The sequence below is a fragment of the Clavispora lusitaniae genome, assembly GCF_014636115.1.
Source record: "Clavispora lusitaniae strain FDAARGOS_655 chromosome Unknown tig00000185_pilon, whole genome shotgun sequence".
NCBI classification, from domain to species: domain Eukaryota; kingdom Fungi; phylum Ascomycota; class Pichiomycetes; order Serinales; family Metschnikowiaceae; genus Clavispora; species Clavispora lusitaniae.
Window position 1 is genome coordinate 241,094 of NW_027093979.1, and position 23,179 is coordinate 264,272.

General features: G+C 49.8%; 10 protein-coding genes across 10 annotated transcripts; 4 read left to right on the forward strand and 6 right to left on the reverse strand. All coding sequences in view use genetic code 12, as the record gives it.

The window, feature by feature from the left end:
* Window positions 1–1,030: 1,030 nt before the first annotated feature.
* On the forward strand, window positions 1,031–1,710 carry CUP5 (H(+)-transporting V0 sector ATPase subunit c; the record flags this gene model as incomplete). Its single annotated transcript, XM_066102357.1, has 2 exons — window positions 1,031–1,044; window positions 1,242–1,710. The coding sequence occupies 2 exons, from the start codon at window positions 1,031–1,033 to the stop codon at window positions 1,708–1,710; spliced, it is 483 nt and encodes a 160-aa protein (XP_065958300.1).
* Window positions 1,711–2,074: 364 nt separating this feature from the next.
* On the reverse strand, window positions 2,075–4,279 carry NUP85 (Nup85p; the record flags this gene model as incomplete). The annotated part of the gene is made up of 1 exon (XM_002614674.2): window positions 2,075–4,279. One exon carries the CDS (start codon window positions 4,277–4,279, stop codon window positions 2,075–2,077), a length of 2,205 nt encoding a protein of 734 aa, XP_002614720.2.
* Window positions 4,280–4,899: 620 nt separating this feature from the next.
* FOB63_003785 (uncharacterized protein) lies at window positions 4,900–8,226 on the reverse strand (the record flags this gene model as incomplete). Its single annotated transcript, XM_002614673.2, has 1 exon — window positions 4,900–8,226. One exon carries the CDS (start codon window positions 8,224–8,226, stop codon window positions 4,900–4,902), a length of 3,327 nt encoding a protein of 1,108 aa, XP_002614719.2.
* A 603-nt stretch (window positions 8,227–8,829) lies between these two features.
* FOB63_003786 (putative E3 ubiquitin-protein ligase) lies at window positions 8,830–11,853 on the forward strand (the record flags this gene model as incomplete). Its single annotated transcript, XM_002614672.2, has 1 exon — window positions 8,830–11,853. The coding sequence occupies one exon, from the start codon at window positions 8,830–8,832 to the stop codon at window positions 11,851–11,853; it is 3,024 nt and encodes a 1,007-aa protein (XP_002614718.2).
* A 149-nt stretch (window positions 11,854–12,002) lies between these two features.
* Window positions 12,003–12,879, forward strand: RIP1 (ubiquinol--cytochrome-c reductase catalytic subunit; the record flags this gene model as incomplete). The annotated part of the gene is made up of 2 exons (XM_002614670.2): window positions 12,003–12,102; window positions 12,161–12,879. 2 exons carry the CDS (start codon window positions 12,003–12,005, stop codon window positions 12,877–12,879), a joined length of 819 nt encoding a protein of 272 aa, XP_002614716.2.
* Window positions 12,880–13,040: 161 nt separating this feature from the next.
* FOB63_003788 (uncharacterized protein) lies at window positions 13,041–14,888 on the reverse strand (the record flags this gene model as incomplete). The annotated part of the gene is made up of 1 exon (XM_002614669.2): window positions 13,041–14,888. One exon carries the CDS (start codon window positions 14,886–14,888, stop codon window positions 13,041–13,043), a length of 1,848 nt encoding a protein of 615 aa, XP_002614715.2.
* Window positions 14,889–15,504: 616 nt separating this feature from the next.
* On the reverse strand, window positions 15,505–15,972 carry FOB63_003789 (uncharacterized protein; the record flags this gene model as incomplete). The annotated part of the gene is made up of 1 exon (XM_002614668.2): window positions 15,505–15,972. The coding sequence occupies one exon, from the start codon at window positions 15,970–15,972 to the stop codon at window positions 15,505–15,507; it is 468 nt and encodes a 155-aa protein (XP_002614714.2).
* Window positions 15,973–17,010: 1,038 nt separating this feature from the next.
* FOB63_003790 (uncharacterized protein) lies at window positions 17,011–18,246 on the reverse strand (the record flags this gene model as incomplete). Its single annotated transcript, XM_002614667.2, has 1 exon — window positions 17,011–18,246. The coding sequence occupies one exon, from the start codon at window positions 18,244–18,246 to the stop codon at window positions 17,011–17,013; it is 1,236 nt and encodes a 411-aa protein (XP_002614713.2).
* A 900-nt stretch (window positions 18,247–19,146) lies between these two features.
* Window positions 19,147–20,548, forward strand: FOB63_003791 (uncharacterized protein; the record flags this gene model as incomplete). Its single annotated transcript, XM_002614666.2, has 2 exons — window positions 19,147–19,201; window positions 19,245–20,548. The coding sequence occupies 2 exons, from the start codon at window positions 19,147–19,149 to the stop codon at window positions 20,546–20,548; spliced, it is 1,359 nt and encodes a 452-aa protein (XP_002614712.2).
* A 1,105-nt stretch (window positions 20,549–21,653) lies between these two features.
* Window positions 21,654–23,006, reverse strand: YHM1 (Yhm1p; the record flags this gene model as incomplete). The annotated part of the gene is made up of 2 exons (XM_002614665.2): window positions 21,654–22,649; window positions 22,953–23,006. 2 exons carry the CDS (start codon window positions 23,004–23,006, stop codon window positions 21,654–21,656), a joined length of 1,050 nt encoding a protein of 349 aa, XP_002614711.2.
* Window positions 23,007–23,179: the final 173 nt, after the last annotated feature.

Below are 23,179 nucleotides of genomic sequence, written 5' to 3' on the forward strand. Positions count from 1 at the left end.
CATGCCATGTTCTTCATTGCAACACAGCAGATATCCAGTTGTTAATTCCAAGATTGTCACACCGTCGTAGAAGTGGAGAACGACGGATAAGACAATGTATTGATTTTTTGGATTATCGAACTAACAAGCCATCTTCTCAAGGCACATGCACATATCAATAGACATATTGGCTATGTCTATTATACCCTAAATCGTATTGTTTGCCTTCATAGGTGAATATAGAAATGGATGCAGTGTCAAAATCTCTTAATGTGCTTAAAGGCACAGTATTCTCTGAGCCTCGACTATAGTTACAATCAGCTACATATACTCTCATTCTTCAGAGCTGTTCAACTGACTCTTTCTCGTCTTCTCTGCAGTGGAGGACTTAGATGAATCTGTATAACAGATTGCCCACACATCTGTATAACAGATTGCCCACACATCTGTATAACAGATTGCCCACACATCTGTATAACAGATTGCCCACACGCAAATTATCGTGCAAACATTTATGTTTTGGAACGTTGAGTGATTACTTAGTATCTATTATAGTTATGCATATACTGATAGTAAGGTTGACCGAATATGCATTCTATTTATCCTAGTCATGGAAATCAAAATCAACACATCTAAATCAGACTTCACCGTGACCAATTGGTAATACCAAAGTCGCCGCTCTTGTTTCTTTCCTACTTCCTATCACTAGGCTTATCCAATAGTGCGGCTCGAGAAAATGAAGGTCCAGAAATAAAGGTCCAGAAATGAAAGTGCCCACGTGACCGATATTCTCCAACACCTTTGGCCATACCATCCACAAAGCTTCACACCATACTATTCACAGAAACAAATCGCCTCTTGTCCCGATGGTGGCTGGATCGACAGAGCATACTCAAATATACTGAGCGTGCGTAATCGCAGGCCCCTAATAATCCTGCACACGCCGCCCAGGGATTCACCGAGAAAAAATTACACCAACGTTGGTCTTTATCTTTATCTATCCTCTTTGCTGAGTTTGTATTCCAACCAATCAATCTCTTCAATTTCCACAATGTCTGACTTATGGTATGTTTGATTGTTCTGGCCCGTCGCTGCCGCTAGAGATTGGCAATGGAGCCTATTTAATGTGGCCCTATTTGTTTCGACAATGTTTGCTCAATTCCACCCGCCAATGGATCCCTCCCGCCAATCTTTTACAGCGGCGATCGATTCTTTGCAGCGTCAACAAATGCCGCAATCCTGAATCCGTACTAACGTCGCAGCCCAGTATACGCTCCCTTCTTTGGTGCCATTGGTTGTACTGCAGCCATTGTCTTCACCTGTTTCGGTGCCTCGTACGGTACTGCTAAGTCTGGTGTTGGTGTGTGTGCCACCTGTGTTTTGAGACCAGACTTGTTGTTCAAGAACATTGTCCCTGTTGTTTTGGCCGGTATCATTGCCATTTACGGTTTGGTTGTTGCCGTGTTGGTTTCCGACGGCTTGAAGCAGCAACAAGCCCTTTACACTGGTTTCATCCAGTTGGGTGCTGGTTTGTCTGTTGGTTTGTCCGGTTTGGCCGCTGGCTTTGCCATTGGTATTGTTGGTGATGCTGGTGTTAGAGGTACCGCTCAACAGCCAAGATTGTTCGTTGGTATGCTTTTGATTTTGATTTTCGCCGAAGTCTTGGGTTTGTACGGCTTGATTGTTGCCTTGTTGTTGAACTCCAGAGCCGCCCAAGACGTGGTTTGTTAAGCGGCCGCTGCTCTAGAGGTGCGCTCCAGGCCAGTGCATCGCTTCTTCATTTCTTAGCCGACGGCTGAAAGTCAGATGATGTCTATTTCTTGACTACTTGAGTATAGAAAAAAGAACACTATTAGCGTGTGTAGACAAGCTCTATTAGTCCTGAGTAACTGTTTGTCTGTATCTATGACCAAGGGAAGTGGCATGCCGCCTGTGGTGTTTACAGGCGATTACAACACCAGGCTTCGAGCGGTGAGGCGGCTTCGCCCGGTGAGGCGGCTTCGCCCGGCGCCATGTATCATCTCAACTGGAAGCACAATCGCTTTCTTGTGCCAAATGCAAGTCAGGAGCTCTCGTCTCCCAATGTACGAAAGACCTAGACCTGTCCCACGTACACGCGGCCGATCTTGGCCACAATCTGTTCACGCAACTCGTGCACCAACTCGGCCACCGTAGCAGGCACAGTGTCGCCTCTCGCCTTCAACACCACACGCCAGTCTTCGTCGGCCAGCGGCGGGTTTTCCACCGCGTACTGATACAACTCGTCCATGTCGTAGCGTGTGAAGATGCCACGCATCTCGTTGTCGACTTCGGAGTCGGAATCGGCGTCCGCAAAGTCCAACTCGTCGTCTGGAGACACCTCCACCGTGTCTGAGCCCTTCTCAAAGCCATCAATCAACTCGATGGTCACCACCAAGTCCGGCAATGTGAGATGCTCGCGGAACATGGGCAACAACTGCGCAAGCAACAACGGCGCAAACCGTCTTGGCATGTGGCGCATGCGGAGCAAATGGAACACCCGCGAGATGCTGCGTGCTGTGTCGGCACGGCCAAGCCAGTACTCGGCAAGCACAGCGTACGGCGCCAAGCACTGGCGGAGCACCGGCGGAACGGCAAACCCGACGTCGCCGCGGACAATGTTGGCTAGCAACTCGTCTGCCACCGGCGCGCCGCGGAGAAGACTGTCCTGGAACAAGCCCCAGCAGACGGCGTGGATGCGGGCCATGGCCGCGGCAGACTCCTCGGCCGGGCCGCCGAAGCATCGGGCCCACATGGATAACGCCTCGAACACATGGCCCAGGCGCAACGACTTTTCGCCCTGGCGCAAGTACAAGCGCAGGGCGGTGTCGGCAAGGGCGAACTTGGCGCAGAGCGTCAAGGCCCACTCCATGTCGTCGTTGGTGAAACACTCGTAGTGGGGAAGAAACTCTTGAAGCACGGCCCGCACGTGCGCAGAGCTCAGTGGCACGACGGAGGCAAGAAGCCCAACGCCAACGGGGGCCAAGGCGTGCACCTCGAGGCACTCGTAGGCGTGGCGCGTCAAGAGGTAGTCCGAGACGCTGCCGCCGTGGACAGTGACAGAGATGCTGGACAGGTCTTTGGCCAAGTCGCCGTCGTGGATGCCGTCGGCGTCGACCGCCAAGCAGCCGTGCCACTCCATGAGCCGCGACACGTACGCCGCCGTGGCCGGGTCGAGGCGGTCGATGGCAAGAAGCAAGCGCATGTGGCGGTGGCGCACGGCGTCGCAAAGGGCCGCTTCGGCGGGCGGAACGCCCTTTTCCGCCACGGCAAGCTCGGCGTGGTCTGCGTCGGCGCCCTCGCGCACGTGGAACAACGCCAACGCGCCGTACATGTCGTACCAAGTGCTTGTGTGGGCGGCGATGGTGCGCACAAGGCCGCAGAGGACGCCTGCTACGTCACGGATGCTGGCTGCGGCCGCAGCATGTTCGGCGGCGACGTCTGCGGTGGCGAGCGCGGCGCGGAAGTCGCTGGCGGCGCGTTTCCACGCGGCAAACTGGCCCTTCTGCGCCATGGGCTCGTAGCTGGCGATAAGAGCGGCCAAGTCGCCAAACTGCGCATGCAAAACGGGGCATGTGTGCTCGAGCTCGTCGAACTTCAGCGCGCGGAGCGACAGCGCCGCCTGGGCAAACAAGCCGCGTGTCACGAGCGCCGTCACATACAGCCAGAAACTGGCGTGCGTGTAGGGCAAGGGCGTGTTGTACATGACGGCGTCGACAAGAGCATTGTCTGGTTTCGGGTCGTAGCGGTTGATCCAGCGCACGACAAGCTCGGGCCGCGCCTGTTCCGGCGCAAACGAGCTGGCGTGGAGCGCCTCCAAGAGCGACTGGAGCAAGTCGTAGTCGCGGGCCACGCTGGCGTCGACGTACTGCGACACGGTGTCGACAAAGGCGGCGTAGTGGTCCAAGAGGCGCGCAAACGCGACATGCGCGCGCTTGGTGTTGGCCACGGCGGCCCGGTTTTGTCCCATGTCGCGGGCCACAACCCCTAGCGGCTCTGGTGTCACCTGGTCTGCTGGCGCCGGCTTGGGCCCTAGGTCCTCCACCACTTTGTAGAGCTTGGTGATGTACTCATTCTGCGCGTGGGCAAAGTCGTCCACGTGTTTTGCGCTGCGGCGGTGCGCGTCGGGGTCGAATTGAAACGGCAATTCCGTCGGCAGCAGAAGCCATTCTTGGAGCAGCGGGTAAGTTTTCGGGCGCTCGGGCTCGGGCAGCGCAGACTCCGTTTGCGACGTCAGCGTGTCGGAGGTGGGGATCTCGAGCATGTCGATGTCGTCAAACATGTCGGTTGGAGAAGATGGAGAAGATGGGAGATGGGAGATGGAGCAGTGGAGTTTTTGGTTGTTGATGCGCGCCTGCAGGGTGCGCTGGCATATGCAGGCCCAGGCCCAGGAACGGACAAGGCAGGCTTTGGTCGGTGGATTTTCACTTGTGGTGGGTCTCTTTTCTGTTTTCTTGTTCTTGTTGTTTTTGTTGTTTTGCTGTTTTGTTTTTGTTTTTTTGTTGTTTTTTTTTTTGTTGTTCTTGTTTTTTTGTTGTTCGTTTTTTTGATGTCTTTGCTGTTTTTGATGTTCTTGTTTTCGCTCAGTTGTTCGGCAGACCTTCTGCTTTTATCTTGTCTTCTCTTTCTTTCTTTGTTTGCTCTGTTCTTTCTTTGTTTGTTCTTTCTTTGTTTGTTCTTTCTTTCTTTCTTCTGTATATACTGTAATTTTTGTTGTGGTATTTTTTACCTTTTTGGCTATTCTCTGAAAGAATGCGAAATGACAATTCTCGGACTTCGATCTTCTATACTACATCAAACATGTTCAGTTTCTTTTTTTTTTCTTGTTTCCAAAAGCTACATAAACATTTCAGCTCGGTAGCTCAATCTATTAGTTTATTCAGTACCTCTGATTAAATAGCATCAATTCCTGGTCGTCATATAAGAAATTCTATCAATTTCATTTCGTATCTCTTCCTCACTTCCTTCCATCATTTCCTTACACAAAAAGTCCCCATCATAGATGCCTTCAATCTCGTGCACATCATCATCAAACATCTTCCATGGCTTGACTAGTAATCTTGCTTCTGTCGACTTCTTTTCGTAGACAGACGCCAATGTGGGACTAATCTCAACGTCATCCACCCGGAAAATGCCTCCTCCACTAGTGCCTATGTATAAAGTGTGGTTTTTCACGCAGATGGTATTGACCTGGTCCCCCACATTAAAACCAAACTTCTGTTCATATGTCACTTGATCATTGCCTTTTCGGACAGAGAGAGCACCAATGTTGCCTGCACTATCACCGTAAATTAAAAGCTTGTCCTGGAATGAAGCAAGAACAGTAATAAAGTATGGGGAGCACACTGTCTTCATACTTTCCATTTCATCTTTAGCAGCATTGTATGTCAACAATCCACGACTAACATCGGCAATAAAAACTTGTCCCCCCACTTGCACTACATCAACACCAAAAGTAAGCAAAGTACAGAGAGGAGCCCGAAATCTGCTCGTCCAAATAAACTGGTCGTCTTCCATATCGAGCTCCAAAGTAATGTACCGATTGCCAATCACATGCAATACTCCATCGTAACATTTCACTTTCACAGCGGTAAGAGGCTTGGGATAAGAACCTTCCAATTGCGGCAGCGCAAACTTGACAATCCGAGTTCCTTGGACTTTGAATATCGGAAAAAGTTTGCTGGGATAATCAGATTTACAAACTGCCACAAAATGCCCATCCTTTAATCCACTTCCACTTCCAAGTGCACAAAGTCCCACAAAGTTACTGCCTGGATCTTCTGCAACAGTATCGTAAACTTGCAACGTTTTTCGGTCGTAAAGAACGATCGATGTGAGCTTGTCCATCTTCCCTGTTGACTTATTAGGCTTGAGCTCCAAAAGAATAGCCACGATCACATTTCGTCTCTCTAAACTAATCGCCTGGAGCACCAACTTATCTGAGAAGAAAGTATTGTGGTTCAAAGGTAACTTCTGGTATACGAGGCTTTCAAGTCTGCCTTGGGCGTAAACAATGAGGAAACGATTTTTGCCATCTGGATGAGGAATCAGCTGACAGTCTAGCATTGGCGATTGTGTAGACGTGACAAATGATAGTGATAGGAATGGCGAATCTGATGGATGCAACAAGTAAATTTTTCTTGAACTTCGCAAGAACAACTTCTTTTCGTTTCGATAACGGAACAAAGTGTCCAAGTCAACCTCGATTTTAGTTGAGATCTTGTTCTTCAATGTTTTACCGACAAACAATTGCTGTTCAAAGTTTCCTGTTCCATCCACACCAACAAGAAGATTCTCTTCATTAGAAAGAGGATAAATTGCAGCGCTGACGTGGCCCTTGAGACTAGTCTCTGTGTTCAAATATATATGTAATCCTTCATCCGACGAAATGATCCAGCACAATCGTCCACACCACAGCAGCACAATGAAATGCACAGCGTCTTCCTCTTCAAACACACTCAACGACGCAGGTTGTTCGAACGGCAAGGGAATTTTGCGCAAGATATTGGTTTCGAGCACAAAAAACGTTCCCTCAAGATATACAAAGCCATCGGAGAAATAGGTTTTGCCGATATTACGCTCGTCACTCGGGTTTAGCCTGTCCAGGTCACCAGAGGCTTCGTCCAGATCTTCTGTATCGTTAAGTCTTTGTGTGTTCTCCAGCAGTTCATTATCCTGATCCTTGTCCTTGTACCAATCGTGCTCTTTCCAATTGTCTTCTCTTTCGAACGCTAGTATATCTTTCAGCTTCCAGAAATACATCTCCCCATTGCAGCCCTTTTTGCCTTCTCGGGTCAAAGTATAGCACACCTTATCTCGGCCCGCATAGGTGATTTGGAACGCTTTTGCATCTGCTGATCTCGTTTGTCCCGTGGAGTTTACCGCAGCAAACTGCTGCAGTGTCCGCACAACCAATTCGCCACTATGAAGACCACCCTGAGCCACTACAAGCCCATCCTGTCCCTTAATGGCATGCATATCCAATACAGGTGGCGAAGATGGGAGGAACGCCAACACTCGCACCGTAGTTGTCCCTAAATTTCCCTTACCCTTCCTAAGCTGAAATAACAATGAGCGTGAGAGGCGAGAAGCGGCAAAAACCACGTTTGGCCCGAGATAGGCTAACGAAGATGCGACGGTGGACAATCCAACATCTTCCACTTTGAACCAAGTCACTCGTGTAGTTGATGCCCTCACACTCCCGCTCAAGGTGAGAAGAAGCGTGTGGCCCATGTCTGAGACGAGAAGATGGCGGTCCAGATCAAGCGCCACATGCGCAGAAAAGGAGGCGCCAAGGTAATCGCTGTATAAGCCGAGCGTCATCACTGTATTTTCGCTGTTTCTTGTCACGTCGTGAGTCGTTGCTATCGGATATTCTTCCACCTGGCCGGAATTGGGGAAATAGTACATGTGCAAGTCACTAGCCACAACAACACCATCCAATGCCGCAAAGGCAAGCAGAGGCGCGTCAGAGAACTCCAGCATTTGCCTGCTCACCACAAGCGCATGCAGTAAGCTGGCGAATGAGTAATGCCGAAGCGAGTAATTGAACTCGATGTCGCGGTAGAGAAGCGCAAATGTGGGTTCTTTTCCGGGAACAGCCACGATTTGTTGCACAGCCACTTGCCCGATGTTGTAGGTGCGTGCCACGCGGGCTTCTCCGGGCGTTGCTGTCATGGATCCCGTCCACGATCGAGCATGCGACGATCCCCCGGTGTTTCTGCGAGCACGCTTCGCTTTCCTTGGCTCGTCATCGTTGGCGGAGAAGATTTGCTGCAAATCCACAGCCGTCACAAATCCTTGGAACATATGCATCACCAAGTACAAGTACTTTCCACCGGATAGCACTACCATCAACGGTGGTGTCTCTGTGCAGCGTCCTTGGCCTTCCACATTCGCCAAAGTGACGCGGTGTATTACTTGGAGCGTATCGGCCACTAGACGAACGAGATGGAGTGTGTTGGCGGCTAAAACCGCCAAAGTGTCTGTTTGGACAGAATCTCCAGCACCAGGCCAGAGTTTCGCAGGAATGACTGCTAACGCATCCACAGGAAGCGGGAATTGCAACAGACGCCGGGAAACCAAGTACGCCGGCTTCTTCGGATCGAACTTGTACACTTCAACAACAGCCTGTCGTGCCACGGCAAGATGAGTTTCTGCCGGAGCCAATTGTGCGGCAACAACCGCCTGCGGCGAGCTGGGTAAGCAGACAGATCGCAAAACATGCATTTTTCCTTTGGATTTTTTTCTTTTCCTCTCTTATTCCTGGCTCTTCGCCAGAGTAGTAAGCTTATGTAGAAGTCTGGCGATGGCAGGGCCAAGTCTGGGACAGGCGCGCCCTGTGTGCAGTCCCGACAGATTTGTGGAGCAAGACTTTAGGTCTCATAACTGGAAAGTCCAGGCTGTAGGCTAATTCTGGTTCTTTTCCTTTTTCCGTTTCTTTTTCTTGTTTATCAGTCTTTTTCTGTTCGCTGGTGTTCGACTTCCCTCGTACTGGTTCCGGTAACTTTAGCACCATTGGGAGCGGGTTCTCCTATTTATACCGATATCGGCATTGTCGTATTGATCTTGACTGAGCCAGAAAACAGTATCGCCCTGGCCTTCCGATTTCCACGCTAGCCAATTCCAATTATACGATAGCAGACAGTCTTTGATTGCAGATAGCTTTTGGTTGCAGACAGTGTTTGAGTGTGGCTTCGATTATTCAAGCTGGTTAACTCAGGTCTAAAGGGTTTGTGTTGCCAACCAATTGCCGTCAATTGGCACTGCTGAATCTTATTGAGACCATCCGAAATCTCATCTGAGGTTGCGTTTTCCCCATTCACTCGGACCATGTCACAAAAGCAGTGGCGTATCCTTGATCTTCTAAAAGTGCAAGCGTCACCCAAACCGTCCCGAAGTCCAAGCTCAACTAACATTCGCCCCGCAAATAATGTTGCCAAATGTGTCTGTTGTGGCGCAGCCCTTCTCATTGGGGAGAATACCAAGTTCCATTGCTCTGTGTGCCATACTACAACGTTGATGGAGGACTTTGATCCCGATGCCCAGCTGCCCGTGCCTCTTCTCTCATACGATGACATCAAAAGCCGCATAGAGAAGTGCTTGTATGGCGGTTTGAAGAATGATGCAAATCAGCCAGATGATGGCAGAAAGTCTCATTCGGATGGCAATCAGATCCGGGACAACACGGCTCACAGCCAAGTGCCGAAGCACAAAGAAAGTCCTCGCTCTGAAGATCCAAAGCAATTTGCACATTCCGCTTCCACCTCCAAAGATGTTCCAGCAACCTCTTCATCCAGCAACAAAATCCTAAGCTCGAAAGCCATTGTGGAAAATATCCCCCCCATACCAAAGGTCAGTCGGGAATCGTCCATGTCCAGTCCGAAAAGCGCTACGGGTAAAGTCACCAATCCTACCTCAAAACCACCGGCCACGGGTAACACCGACAAATTGTGTCCTATCTCTCCGAAAAAGGGCCGCTCTCTCTCCGAAGGCAGCCCAATACCCGTCATGAATGATATCCTCTTAGAAAAAGCTTCGGCTGATGCACAAGCGAGCCACTTACCGGGAAGCAGCGGAAACGTCGTTGGTTCAAATGGCATCCCCCCTGTTTCACCTAACTGCGACCGCCCTTCGGCTTCCCACGCTCTCCATCAGCGGCTACAGCCACTTCTGGACCATCTTCTCGCGGCATTTGGCTCGATTGCCTGTTTGAACCTGCTGTTCCGGATCCGTCGCTCGCGCCGGGCACACTATTCGCTGTGCGACGTGAACTTGGAAGAGGTTCGCCGCGTGTTTCATTTATTGGCACTGCTTCCTTCGAAAAGACCGCTTTTCTGTGCTCTTACTGGCGCAAGCAATGCGATCCGAAGACTCCCCATGTCCATCGCAGACAATCCACGCAACTTATACTGGGTATTGGTTCTCTTGGAGATCCCATTCTTGCGGCGAGCCTTGACCAACAGCGACAAGCGGTCTCATTCTCGAGCACACTCGCGCCCACAGTCACAGCCACAGTCCGCAGGCGAAGTCCCCGAAATCCAGGCGCTTTGTTACGACATTTTAAAGCGGGTGTTGGCTCTTCTCAGTGCCGCTGAAGCTTCACCCGCAGGCAATTATTTTGCTTCGTGGTTTTCCAAGCTCGAATTGGCCGATTTCGCTGCCAAAGTGGATCTCATCAACTTATACATCACCTTCCACTTGCGCAAACACTTTTATTACGCCAACAACCCGGAATTGGCACGGCGCAATTCCGACTGCCGCCCGGACCAGGCAGAGTACTTTCTGTACTCGTATCTCAAGGACGAGGTGGAGGAGATGCACTCTCTGCCTTGGGCTGGACTCTCACGCCGCACAGATGCCAAGATCCGCGTTCACCAGTACCTGGGAAACTACCATTTGCGCACGGCCGCAGGTGCGTTGGGCGTGTTTGTGAAGGCAAACTATATCAGAGACACCAAGTTGCCCGCCCACGCATTTTACAACTCCATGGCTGACTATGTGAATGTTCGTGCCGACTTTGATCTGTGGCTGAGTCGAAAGAAATCCCAGCTGCGGCCGGCAACGGCAGAACCTGCTCTCCAGACGGTTCTTGATTACATCAACGGCACAGATACCATGCAGCAGGGATCGGCATACGGCTTCTATCTTTGCCAGTATCCGTTTCTTCTCACTCTAGGCGGGAAGATCACCATTCTAGAGTATGAGGCACGGCGACAAATGGAAAGAAAGGCCGAGGAAGCGTTCATCACCTCCTTAGATCGGCGTGTGGCTCTTGATGTGTACTTTCGGGTGCGGATTCGCCGCGAGTACATTGTTCAAGATCTGCTCCGGTGTATCCAGTTGAACCCAGGAAACCTCAAAAAATCTCTCAAAGTGCAGTTTGTCAACGAACCTGGTGTGGATGCTGGAGGGCTAAAAAAGGAATGGTTTTTGCTTTTGACCCGTGCATTGTTCAGCCCGCTGGCGGGCATGTTGGGGAATGTAGACGACTCGAACTTTCTATGGTTCAATGTCATTCCAGTGGAAAACGCAGAGATGTACTATCTTTTCGGCGCTGTGCTAGGTTTGGCCATCTACAACCTGACCATTCTTGATTTGAAGTTCCCCGTGGCCTTGTACAAGCTTTTGTTGGGCATGCCGTTGGGCTTGGCCGACTACAAAGACATTTTCCCTGTTGCCGCAGAAAATTTGTTCAAGCTCCGTGACTTCTCGCCAGAAGACTTGGAGATGCTAGAACTAACGTTTGAAGTGACGTTTCACGATGCGTTTGGCCGTCTCCATCATCGCGAGCTAGTTCCTGGAGGCCGTGAGATTGCAGTGAATTCGGAAAACAGGGAGATGTACATTGACAAGTACGCACGTTTCTTCCTTACGGATGGCATGAAACGCCAGCTCCAGCTGTTCACGGCCGGGTTCCGCAGCGTTGTCGACGGGAACTCGTTTTCTTTGTTTCTGCCCGAGGAAATTCAGCTTCTTCTCTGCGGCAGCGAAGAGACCCGTTTTGACATTGATGTGCTCAAGTCCATCACTCATTACACAGGCTGGCCGTCGAAGGAGGAGGCTTTGGCATCGCCGATCGTTCAATGGTTTTGGCAGTATGTGACTGACTTGACGTTCGACCAGCAGAAACGGCTCCTTCTCTTCATCACGGGATCGGACCGTGTGCCAGCGACAGGTGCGCAAAACCTCACGCTCAAGATCTCGCGCTTGCGGAGTGGAGAGGACAGCGACCGGTTGCCGGTGGCACATACCTGTTTCAACGAGCTCTCCATTTACCAGTACAGCTCACGTGAGAAGATGGTTGATAAGCTCACCAAGGCGGTGAACATGCTGGCGGGATTTGGAATTAAGTAGAGATATCGCACGTCAATATATCAAGTGGTAATTTTGCACCCATTGGAGGGAGGCGATGCACGTGACTTCGCACTTTAGGTGGCTCCTGGTGGATTGTGGCACGTGACTTTATTCACGTGACCAGTGTACATGACCAGACGCACTACCCAATGCTTCCGGTTGAGACCATGCTCGAGCCTAGAGGACGAATCTCTGCTGATTCAGAATGCTACGTCCCCAACTTTGGCCCTGGCCTCCGCTGGCGCCGCTGTGTTAGCAAAAAAGGCATCTGTATGCAGGGTTACCCGCCCCGTCCCCAGCCAATGAGCGCGGCCCAAATACACACCGCGAAAAACTACAAGCCTGCTTGCACTTTCGCTTTCTTCCACAACACCCATCTATTCAGACATGTCGCTTGCATTCAGATCATTGAGAAGCGGTTTGGCGTTGAAGAACTCTGCCAGAGCCTTGTCCACTTCCTCTTCGGCTCTCTCTTCCTACCAGCAGCCAGACTTTTCGTCTTACCTCAGCAACAGAGGCGACCAAAAGACCAAGAACTTCACCTACTTCATGGTTGGCTCGATGGGTTTGTTGTCTGCTGCGGGCGCCAAGTCCACTGTGGAGGCTTTCCTCTCGTCCATGTCTGCCTCTGCCGATGTTTTGGCCATGGCCAAGGTTGAGGTCAAGTTGGGCGCCATTCCAGAAGGTAACAACGTCATTGTCAAGTGGCAAGGTAAGCCAGTTTTCATCAGACACAGAACACAAGATGAGATCGACGAGGCTAACCAGGTGGACATCAAGGCTTTGAGAGACCCACAAACCGACGATGACCGTGTCAAGAAGCCAGAGTGGTTGGTGATGTTGGGTATTTGCACCCACTTGGGATGTGTCCCTATCGGAGAGGCTGGTGACTTTGGTGGATGGTTCTGCCCATGTCACGGTTCCCACTACGATATCTCTGGTAGAATCAGAAGAGGCCCAGCTCCTTTGAACTTGGAAATTCCTCAGTACGAGTTCTCCGACGACGAAACCTTGCTTATCGGTTAAGCTGCCCTTCGCCCCATAATTTCACACTGGTCCGCTCGGGCCATCTCTCCTCCGGCATCTCTTATGCATCTGGTGCCGGAACTTTCATAACAATATAGTCGTGTGCATGCTTTTTCTCGGTGTAGACGGATACATGTTTGGCATGTATTGCTCTGTATATTTCATCTTTGCGCAAAGTCGTCCGGGAAGATGTTCCAGATGGCACTATTGCTGGTGCGGATGGTGCTCGCGTCAAGTTTCAAAAGGTCCTCTCGGAGTTCCTGGGGGAGCATCATGGTGCGCTCGATCAGTTCTACAAACCTCGCGCCGAGATCAGTAGGAAGATTGGTGGGCGTGTAGTCGCTGACATAGCGGAGACGGTAGAAGAGGCTCCAATGGAACTTGGCTTGGGCGGGGATAGCGCGCAGGGCTCCAAAGTTGGGCCTCATCTGCCGTCGCCAGATGCCATCTGGATACTCCACCTCTGTAGTACAAGGGAGAAGCTCTACGAGCCACCAGAAAACTGTGTCCAATATGGAACTTGAGCCGCGGGCGTTGAAGCGGAGGGCTGGTTGGACATTACTCTCGGGTGGCTTATCAGGTTGGCGCCGCACAAATGCATACAGCGCCGACGGGAGGCGGGTGATTTTGGCGTTGGGCCATGTGTAGACGCCCTTGCGTGCTTCTACGAGGCGCCGCAACGTGCTGCTGCCAGTGGAATTTGGTCGCTTCGAAACGACGACTCGTTGCGTACCTGGCGAACTCACAGATTGAGAGCGAAGGCTTCGTCTGCTTGTACTATGGGCGGCGGCGCCGTATGAGGCAGCAACCGCACGAAGGGCTGTTCTATCGCTGGGCATGTTCGCAGGCAGTGTTTCTTCCAGCTCGGCCCCAGGCGCCCGACGGAAAAGCCGCGCGAGGCGCGAAACGGGCAGGGCCGAGTTGGATACGGAGCGCCCGGCAGAAATTTCAGCGCGCTCCGGCAGGACGGGGAGGCCGTAGTCGCCCAAAGCCGGCGGCGCCACGTACTTCGGCGCGCGCCACGAAAGCATGTCGTGGTGCAACAGCTTCAAAGATTTCTCCACCGGGCACACTGTGTTGAGCGCAGCCACAGTACCCGGCGCAAAGCGGACACCATGTTTGATGGCTTCGGCCACAATCCACCGCAACGGGAGCGCCGACATCTTGTACCCCTCTGCGTCCTGGGGCCAGCCGCCGCCAACATCGCCGTGGTTGCCCGGAAACCAAAGCTCCACAAGGTCGTCGGAGCAACCGGCGGGCTCGCGCTCGCCGACAATGCGGCGCCACCACGACATCCAGGACCATGGCGCGCCGCATGGGTCAGGCTCCTCGAACGGCACCTGCCGGTACTTACAGCGGCGTTCGTCGATGCTGATGGCGTGGCGCACGTGGCTCACAAAGGTGCTCCGGCTGGTGTAGGGAAACACGCGCTCTCGCAAAAACCCCACCAGCGCCACGGTGTCCCAGAGGCCCATGAAGTGGATGCGCGCCGGGCGGCAGAAGGTGCGGCCAAACTCGCGCAGAAGATCGGCGCGGCCAGCGCGCGCGGGCGCGCTCGCTCCCTCGTATGGCTGCCCGGCCGCCTCCCAGCCCGCGTACAATTCCCAGGCGGCCCGCACCATTTCCTCCAGGCCGCGCCGGAGCAAACCCACATGCTCAAGCATGCCCGCCAACACCCTCGCAGTGAAGCAGCCGCGCGAAAAGCCAAACACCTCGATCCTGTCGCCCGGTTCGTAGAATCGCACAAGGAAAAGATATGCCGCCTGGACATGCGTCAGAAGCAGGTATCCCGACGCGGCGTCAAGGCGGGCGTGTGCCGCCTGCCAGTTTGTGTAAAAGCGCGTGTGGGGCGCAATGTCGGGGCGGCCAATAAACAGCGTGCCGACGCCCGGCTGGTAGTAGCATATGTTGGAGCGGTCGAGGAGGCGGAAAAGAAGAAGCACGTTAGTGGCGGGGCCCGAGCCGAAACTGGTGGCGGTGCCGTCGAGGCAAATGACAATGTGCTTCATGCAAGGGCGGGAATTCGCGGATTTGCAGCAATAGCCCAGATGAGAGGTGGAAGATGTTTGCAATTCAAGTTGATGCTGCGAAAAAGGCGCCAAGTGAATTTGGTTAACGAAACAATTTATTCTTGATTTAGAATTATCCTTGATTTAGAATTATCCTTGATTTAGACTTATCCTTGATTTAGAATTATCCTTGATTTGTTTGGTGTTAATAATGGCTATCAGGCGCTTATAGAGCGATTTATTTGACTTTCTATTCGGTTGGAGAGAAAAGGCCTGATCGAGATTTCAGAGAATCAGGGAGAAGAAAGTGAAGAAAGTGAAGAAAGTGAAGAATAAAGAAGAAAAGTAAGCGCCAGGTTTACAGGCTCCAAAGTCCGAGTAGATATGCTTGGAGTTCTGTGAAGGAAATGTCGCTGAATATAATGTCGGAATCTAAATGTCTGAAATGTCTGAATAATGTCGGAATAATGTCCTTATGTCTGAATGTTATTTCTGAATAATAATGTCGATCTTATGTCGCGATGTAAGTCTTGTCCTTCTATCTCCGTGTATCTCCGCACCAAGTCTACGCTTTACCTCCCTATTGTCGTATACTAAATATAGTCCTGTCATCAACTTAAAACTGCAGCGGTTTGTACCCCGTATCGTATCTATAAGATTCTTCATGGGGGTACTTTGTGAAATCGGCTGGCGTGGTGGCCTTTTCTGCAGGATAATACTGGTTCATGGGCTGGTACGCTGGCTCTGCGCGCGTCATGGGTGGCTCGCGCTGGTGCGTGTAGTGCTGCGAGTAATTCTGGGGGAAAACCTGTTGTGGCTGCTCGACATATCTGTTGGAGTGGGCATTTCTGCAACAGCAGCAACAGAGTGCCTCTAAACAGGAATATCCCATGCAGAGACAGCGGATCAACGTAGAAAGGACCCAGAAAATGCATAGCGCCGCAAGAACAAAACCCACTATAGCGATAATGTGGCATGTTCGGTTGTTCTGACATGATTTCCAGCTCTTGAATGATTTGCCAGTGCTTTTAGCGTCGTCTTCCCAATCACGGGCGATGATAGCCACAGCACGGTTGATATACATTTTTTTTTGAAACGGTGAACGAGCAAACGAGAAAGAAGGTCAACAGTAAAAGTTTAAGCAGTGATAAAACGCAAAGTCTGGATGGCTGTAAAGGAATCCGTAATTTGAGGTCTGGAATCTAAAGACTGGAAGTGTTGATTTGGCCAAAAAAAAAAAAAAAATATGCTGGCGCACCCACGTCCTTATATAGCGCACATCAAACCGCAGCACTATGTGTAGCGATAAGCGCACGGCGCAGGCCACGATTCTATTTTTGACTTTTTTTTATTCCTTTTTCTTTTCCTTTGACCTCCACAACTGCGCCGTGTGAACCTCTACTTAGCCTGACCCGCGCCCCTTCGGTTGCATGAAAGTCACCCCATGGAAACAGGACCGGTGCTATATTTTTAAGAGGCGGAGTTCATATGCGCCTCTGCAAGGAGACCAGTGAGTCGCGCCTCCAGGTTGTGCAGGAGCACCTAATCACAGCCTCGCGACCAGAAAGGACATGCCGAGAGCAGAGACGAAATGGAATCATCGTTTCTCAGCACTGTGAGTGGATGTTTTATTTAGACTGAAGTATGGCATTCTCTGACACTAAATTTAAAATTTTGCTTTCAAAATTTTCTTGTGTCGTCTTTCGATTTTTTTCCCCTATCATTCTCTGAATGTTTCTCCTCCGTTTTCTTCGTCGTGCCAGTGTTCCACCTTTTATGACATTCCTCGGCTTCTTTTAATTGTTTTAACTTCGTATATGTCATATTAATACGTTCTTCGAATTCTTCGTCGCAACGTGTTGTCCTCCTGTTCTTCTTATAGCCAGTGAAGTTGAACATCAATGAACAATTTTTGATTCGTGTTCCCTGTCACAGAGAGGTAAGACATACCAACTAACGAAGAAATTTATCCCATGCATATTATGTTGGATCTTTCTCTAATATTATTATTTTATTTGTTGAAAAACTCATGCCATGAAAGCCCAAACATATGTATTGATAACTCTTCTTCATTCCTCTCAAGTTGCTTTTTTTCGTCAATGCATTTTCATTGTTGTCTTCTTTATTGCTTGGTCAAATCCTCCAAAGACGATGCCAAGCCCCAATATGGTCGACTATATCCATGCGATAGAGACACCAGCCGTCTTTCCACAATAAGCAGCAATATGCGACCCTTCATACTCTCCAATTGGCTCGTGAGTTTCAGTACGTTCTCTATCGTTTCTTCAATTTCGGAGATTCCTAGAAACGCACACCATTCGGCATCCGAGAGTATTTCCACGTAGGCACAAGCCCGCAGAGTAGAATTCGCTGTGAGAGTGAAGCGGAGAGGCGCGAGTTTCAAAGTGCGGCGGAAAGGTTTGACAAAAACATGTGGATCGAGACTTTGAAGAAACCCTGATGTTTGAATCGATGTGCCGAGCGCAAGGTCTGCGGGCAGTAGGGCGCGCCAGTGGAGAAAGGGCATGCTTCCGTGCGAAGGGTGAGCAAAAACCGGGCGTACGCCTGAAAGGTGGGGCGAGTTCTCACGGTCGGTCGACTTTTCCTTCACCTGGGCTTCGCCCTGCTCAATCCCGGCCGCATTATTTGCCGTCGCGTGGTCGGTGCAATTTACATTCTGATTCTCTTCCTCCCTCCCATTCTGATTGCCATCCTTGCTGCCATTGTCTTGCTCTGTACCAATCTGTCTCTCTCTCTTCATCGGCCGCCGCATATACTTTTCTATAGGGAAGACTGCCACTAGGCGGTCGTACAAGTCTGCGTCAATATAGTCCATATACCGTCGCATAAACGTATCAAGACCTTGGCCTGAAAACTCGGCTGCAAGAGATCTTGAACCAAGAACTGCACGTGTCGCCACATGAAGATGTGACATAAATCCCTCTATCGTGCCCCGATAGCTCTTCACTCGGAAACTCACCATTGCCACCACGCCTTCCTGCGCTATCACTCCGAGCCTCTCGTCCATGTAATTGTATGCGCGCATTCGTGGTGAAAATCGCAGAAGCGCCTGCCAGTACCCGTCTAGTAGTGCAGCCTTCAACAGAATAGAAAAGATTTGGCTCCGTCGGAGCACACGGCCTCCAACAGTGAAAGTGTCGGGTAGACTCGAAGGAACGGCGATTTTGCGGTTGTATGTGCTGTTTTCAAAGTCGGTGAAGTCGGTGACCAAAAGAAAGCCGAATCCCCAATTGGGTTGCTTAACCATGGCGAGGACCATGACAGGCAATGTGACAAGCCCGGGGCTTGCGCCCTCGAGCGCGAGATCAAGCGTAGATAACGATGTGCATCCAGCCATGGAGAAAGCAGTAGGTGAGATGGTGATGAACGTGATATGCACGTGAACACTGAGTGTCCAACAACTCAACGAACGGAAGTAGGTTTCTATGCCATCCGAAATTTGCAAGCACAAATATATAGTATCAATGCTGTTCTAATTCTTTTCATGTATCCATACCATCTAATATGGTCAGTAGCTGGATGGATAAATATTTGTATCCATCTCACTCGTACACCACTATACAACTGGATGATTACCCACCATCAGCAAACTTGGTATTGAAAGTCACAAACGTTGGAACTTTTGCTTCTGGTGTACACTAAGATGGACCATTAAGACAAACCACTTCGATTATGATACCAGAATGAAGATTTCATCAACAGACAAAGAAAAAGAAGTAACATATCTAGCAGAGATGGAGAATGAAAACCAGAATCAGAGAGAGCACAAAAAGGATCATCTATGATGGGATTTGTGAATATCTATTCCTAATGAAATTCTAAATGTCTCATTTGATTCGACTTTTCCATCCCTTATATACTAGGATCTCTGGTGGCTGCAAAAACCGTATATGCAGTACGATGTTTCAAAAATTATTTAAGTGCTTCAGTTTCCCAATGCTAATCAAAATAACTCCAGTAGTAATATATAATTAATAAGTATCTAAGGAATGTATTCTCTTCTTCAGCCGCATGACCAGTCATTGCTGTAACTCTTGTTTGCCTTGATCTCTCAAGGTAAAAAAAAAAAAAAAAAAAAAAAAAAAAAAAAACCTTAATATTGCTTGCTTTTGATTTATATCCTTGAATAAAGAAAACGGAAAAGATTTTTTTGGTTAGAAGGCAATTGGATTCGTGAATGAAGTAGGACGGGTGAATTCCCATCCATAAAACTGTCGGAGATGGTGTGACCTGCACAATGAAACATTCCATTAACTTGCGCAAGGTCAATCTGAACAAGACAATCATGAAGAGTACGTTGACTGCTAACAGTTTTGCGGATCTTACTAACCACAGAAACCGTCAAAAACAAACGTGTTATTGATGCGGACCACCTAGAAGAAGGTGCTGACGCTGAGGAGTCGGGTGATCGCTGGTTTTCTCTGGATCTCGCCAAAGCACTCCGCTTCTACCAACGTGCATACACACACTACCAGGACGCTGCTCTGGGCACAGCAGCTCCAGATGCTCGGTATAATGCTGCAAGGCTCTTGCTTGCAGTGCACACACAGTACATCGCTGGTGACATCGATGTAACTCGTCTAGACAATGTGGGGGAGGTGCTTACAGGCGATGAGCGAAGCGTGTGTCAGGACATCGGGAATGTGGTTGCTGCTCATGAAGCTGCCTTGAACGCTTGTGGTTCTGACTCGCCAATCGACCTCATGTTCAATACAGCTACCGCATATAGCCAGTGGCTTGAGGAGGCTGAGTCGCCCGCAGACTTCATGCGGGGTGCCCACAGAGCGGTGGAATTAGTTCGGGCTGTGTGGCAGATCCAGATTAGTGATCATGCGCCTCCTGAAGTGTTGTTGGAGACAGCTGAGGCGGGGCTAGCCGTAGCTCGCGCAGTGCTTGAGAACACGCCTGCAACTGAGCTTGATGCCGCACGTCTGCTCGTGGCTGAATTAGTAAAAGAGGTCGACAGTACCCCCACCCCTGAAGGAGAAGGCATTGACGCCACACAAGTGCGGGCCACAACCAACATTAGGGCTCTGTTGCTTGTGGCCCGCACTTGTGTGGAGGCACTTGCTAGTGACTCTGTTGCGGCAACGTGTTCAGTGCTTGAACCCCTCAGCACTCCTGAAGGTCACATGCTGGCTGCTGATTGCATTGAAGCAGTGATACTGAGATTTGGCATTGACAATCCAGAGACGGACGCTCAATCATACTGGGATGCTTTGTCCGCAATGGATACGCATCTTAAACTTGCTCAACAGATGCTTCTGGCGCAACGTAACAATAACAAGAGTGATGTTGGTGCAGGTGGCCGCTCTGCGCAACTAGCAATGGTATACATTGCTCGTGCAGACATCGATCTCCAGCGAAGTCAACTTCCACTTGATTCTGCTCGTACACATGCGGCGATTCTTGAGAAAAACGTGAAGGCCTTTTTGACAAACGCTAGTGCTGTGGCCCGAGCAACCGGCGGGCTTCGGGAGACTGTGCTAGAGCGCACGCAACGTCAGAGACGTTGGTGTGAAGCACAAGTGCGCTTGGCAATCTTGGAGCAGCGAGATTGGGGCGGAATTGGGCCTGGGTGTGAGGCAGTATTTGCAGATTGTGCAGCCCAATGGTATTTCCGGAAATGGCTTGAGTGAGGAACAATTGTAACGATAGGTGCCAAATGGGTCTACCTGACACGGGCGCCCCCTATGATCGCAACTTCAAAATGTGATGGGCGATTTCTACTATAAAAGATATGAAACACTTGCCTCTACTCACTTTGATTTGAATATGAATTGATTCAGCAATTCCTAGAGTTGCTGTGTCCACATGGGTATTTTTCGGATCCCCGTGGATGCGAGCGCCAAGTTCCCAATCAAAACACCAAACAGAAGCTTTAGACTGCTTCGATGGTTGAAAGAATCCACTGCAGTCGCAATAACAGCGAGGTAGCACTAATAAAGATAGTAAGGTAACTTGCCAACTGGGAGAATCTCTTTCTATTATCATCTCCTGTTATGAAATATTAATTCTGAGTCTACGAACAGAGATTGAGACAAACATTTTTCTGTTCGGCTTTCTGTCTACAACAAACATTCTATTATCCATATCCATTCCTATACCTATTTACCAAACCCTCACGAAGCATAAACAATTCCTGTCAAGTTGTTGACAAAACAATTGTCGGGAAACTCATCTGGATGCGGCGTTGACACGGAGGCAGAAAAAACCGCCGAACTGTGGATCAACGGAATCTCTGTCAGGTGTGACCGTGCGTTCTGAACTAGAACGTTAAGCACGTTCACCTTCAATGAGTACATGAGAAACGTCACGAACCTCATTGCCTAACAAGATGAGGCAGAACGTGGGGCAAATAATTTTGCCGCGAAATGACACATGCCAATACACCCGTACACCTTGGTTTTTGATTTGTATGCTATTGAATGCAGGTGACATATAACGCAGTTGTGGGGAACATACAAAGAGAAGATTCTTCAAAGATGAATGAACGTACAATTTGGAAAGTAGAAAAAGAAGAAGTAGGTGAAGGGTTTGACCGAATCATTATCTGAAGAAAAGTCTGAAACTGAGATCATAAAACTTTAAAATTGGGAATAATCAACGCATTGTTAGGTGACAATATCATGAAAAGTACGATAAATGTACCGTTCAAGCATTCTCTGGTAAAATATCTAATGCTCTTCTCTTTAAAGTGCTCTACACAAAAATGGACCAAGCCAAACTTAACTATGTACAAACCTACTTCATGAGCTTGTCAAAAGCAGGAATCAAAGACTGCGCCAAGGCAAAAGAGAAAACCAACTTAGGACCAGTGGTCAACAACTTTGGTGTCAAACCCTTGAAAAACGACGTGATTCCCTCGTTCTTAGCCATGTTCTTCAAAATGGTGAAACCAGACTCTGGGTTGTCGAAATTTCTGTTCTGGATACGGGTCTTGATCACATCCAACGGCGCAGAGACAACCAAAGACGCCGAAGCACCGAAAATGGAAGTAACAAAGTTCTGTGTCCAGGTGGCAGAAGAGTAATCGGACAATCCGAAAATGTACTCCTTGGCAAACGAGTTACCTCCGAACAAAGCAAAAGAGCCCGGAGCATTTCTGGCGGCAGTCCAGCCCCAACCACGGTACAAGCCAAAGCCTTCGTCGGCCAAGATCTTGATGAAACCACGGCCCTTGAAAGACTCAGGGTTGGTTTGTCTCTTGATCTTCAACACGTCCAATGGCAACAACACCACCTCACCAATACCGATCAACGAGCCTGCGGTGGCAGACAAAAGCGCCTTGCCTGTCTTCTTGCCGAACAAGGACTCGTACAGGTCTTTGAAGTTTGCTGTCAAGAACTCGTTGGCAAAAGGCTGGCCACCGTACTTGTACACACGCTGCAAGATCTTGTAGCAAGCGGCATATCCCAAACCAGGGAACAAGGTGAAAAGTCTCGATCCGAGCGCCTTCTGGGCGTGCTCTCTAAAGATAACCGAGTTCAATTGTGCGGCAGAAGTGATTCTGGTCTGGTTGGACATGAGACGCTTGGAGATGGTGTCCACAGGGTGGAAAACGGCGATCTCACAGATTCCGGCGGTGGCAGAGCCGAGAACACGGGCGGCTCCGCTTTGTTTTTTGTCGGTTGGTGGGGACATGGGGCTAAGGAAAAAGATAAAGAGGAAGATGAAAAATTTCCAGATGACTAACCGCGGCTGAGGGCGATTGCCCAAAAGGGAAGGTGAGGTTATTTTCTACGTTAATGCGCCCATCAGTTTTCCAAAGAGGAAACATCAGTGGGACATTATCGTTACGGGAAGCCCGTATTTCCTACATGTCCGTGGAGGCCGGTCGGGCTGAAGAAAGGCACCCTACAATGAGACCACTATCGCCGAAGTCGTGTACTTTCCAATCTCTAGACTAGGTCATAGAAGCTAAGGTTAGAATGGCATGACAGGCTTTATAAGGAACGATTTTATGGTGAAAATGGCTCTGCTCCAATGGTAAGCACCGGATTGGTGATAAGTTCGTAAACCTACCGGCTTGAAGCAAAGTACGATAGTTCCACTGAACCACCAGCCGTACCACAACACCAGTAACGTAACTGGCATATTCTGGGACTTATCTTGGCCACTAGCTTCTCATTAGGCTAGTTTCTGCAAACTACATTGATTGTCAATAGACATGATGGATGTTGTCCTGCACAGATTATCACTAGTGTCAACGGAATTGCTGTTGTCAGATCCCCTATACCCCTAGACTGACTGAATAGGCAACCTTACTG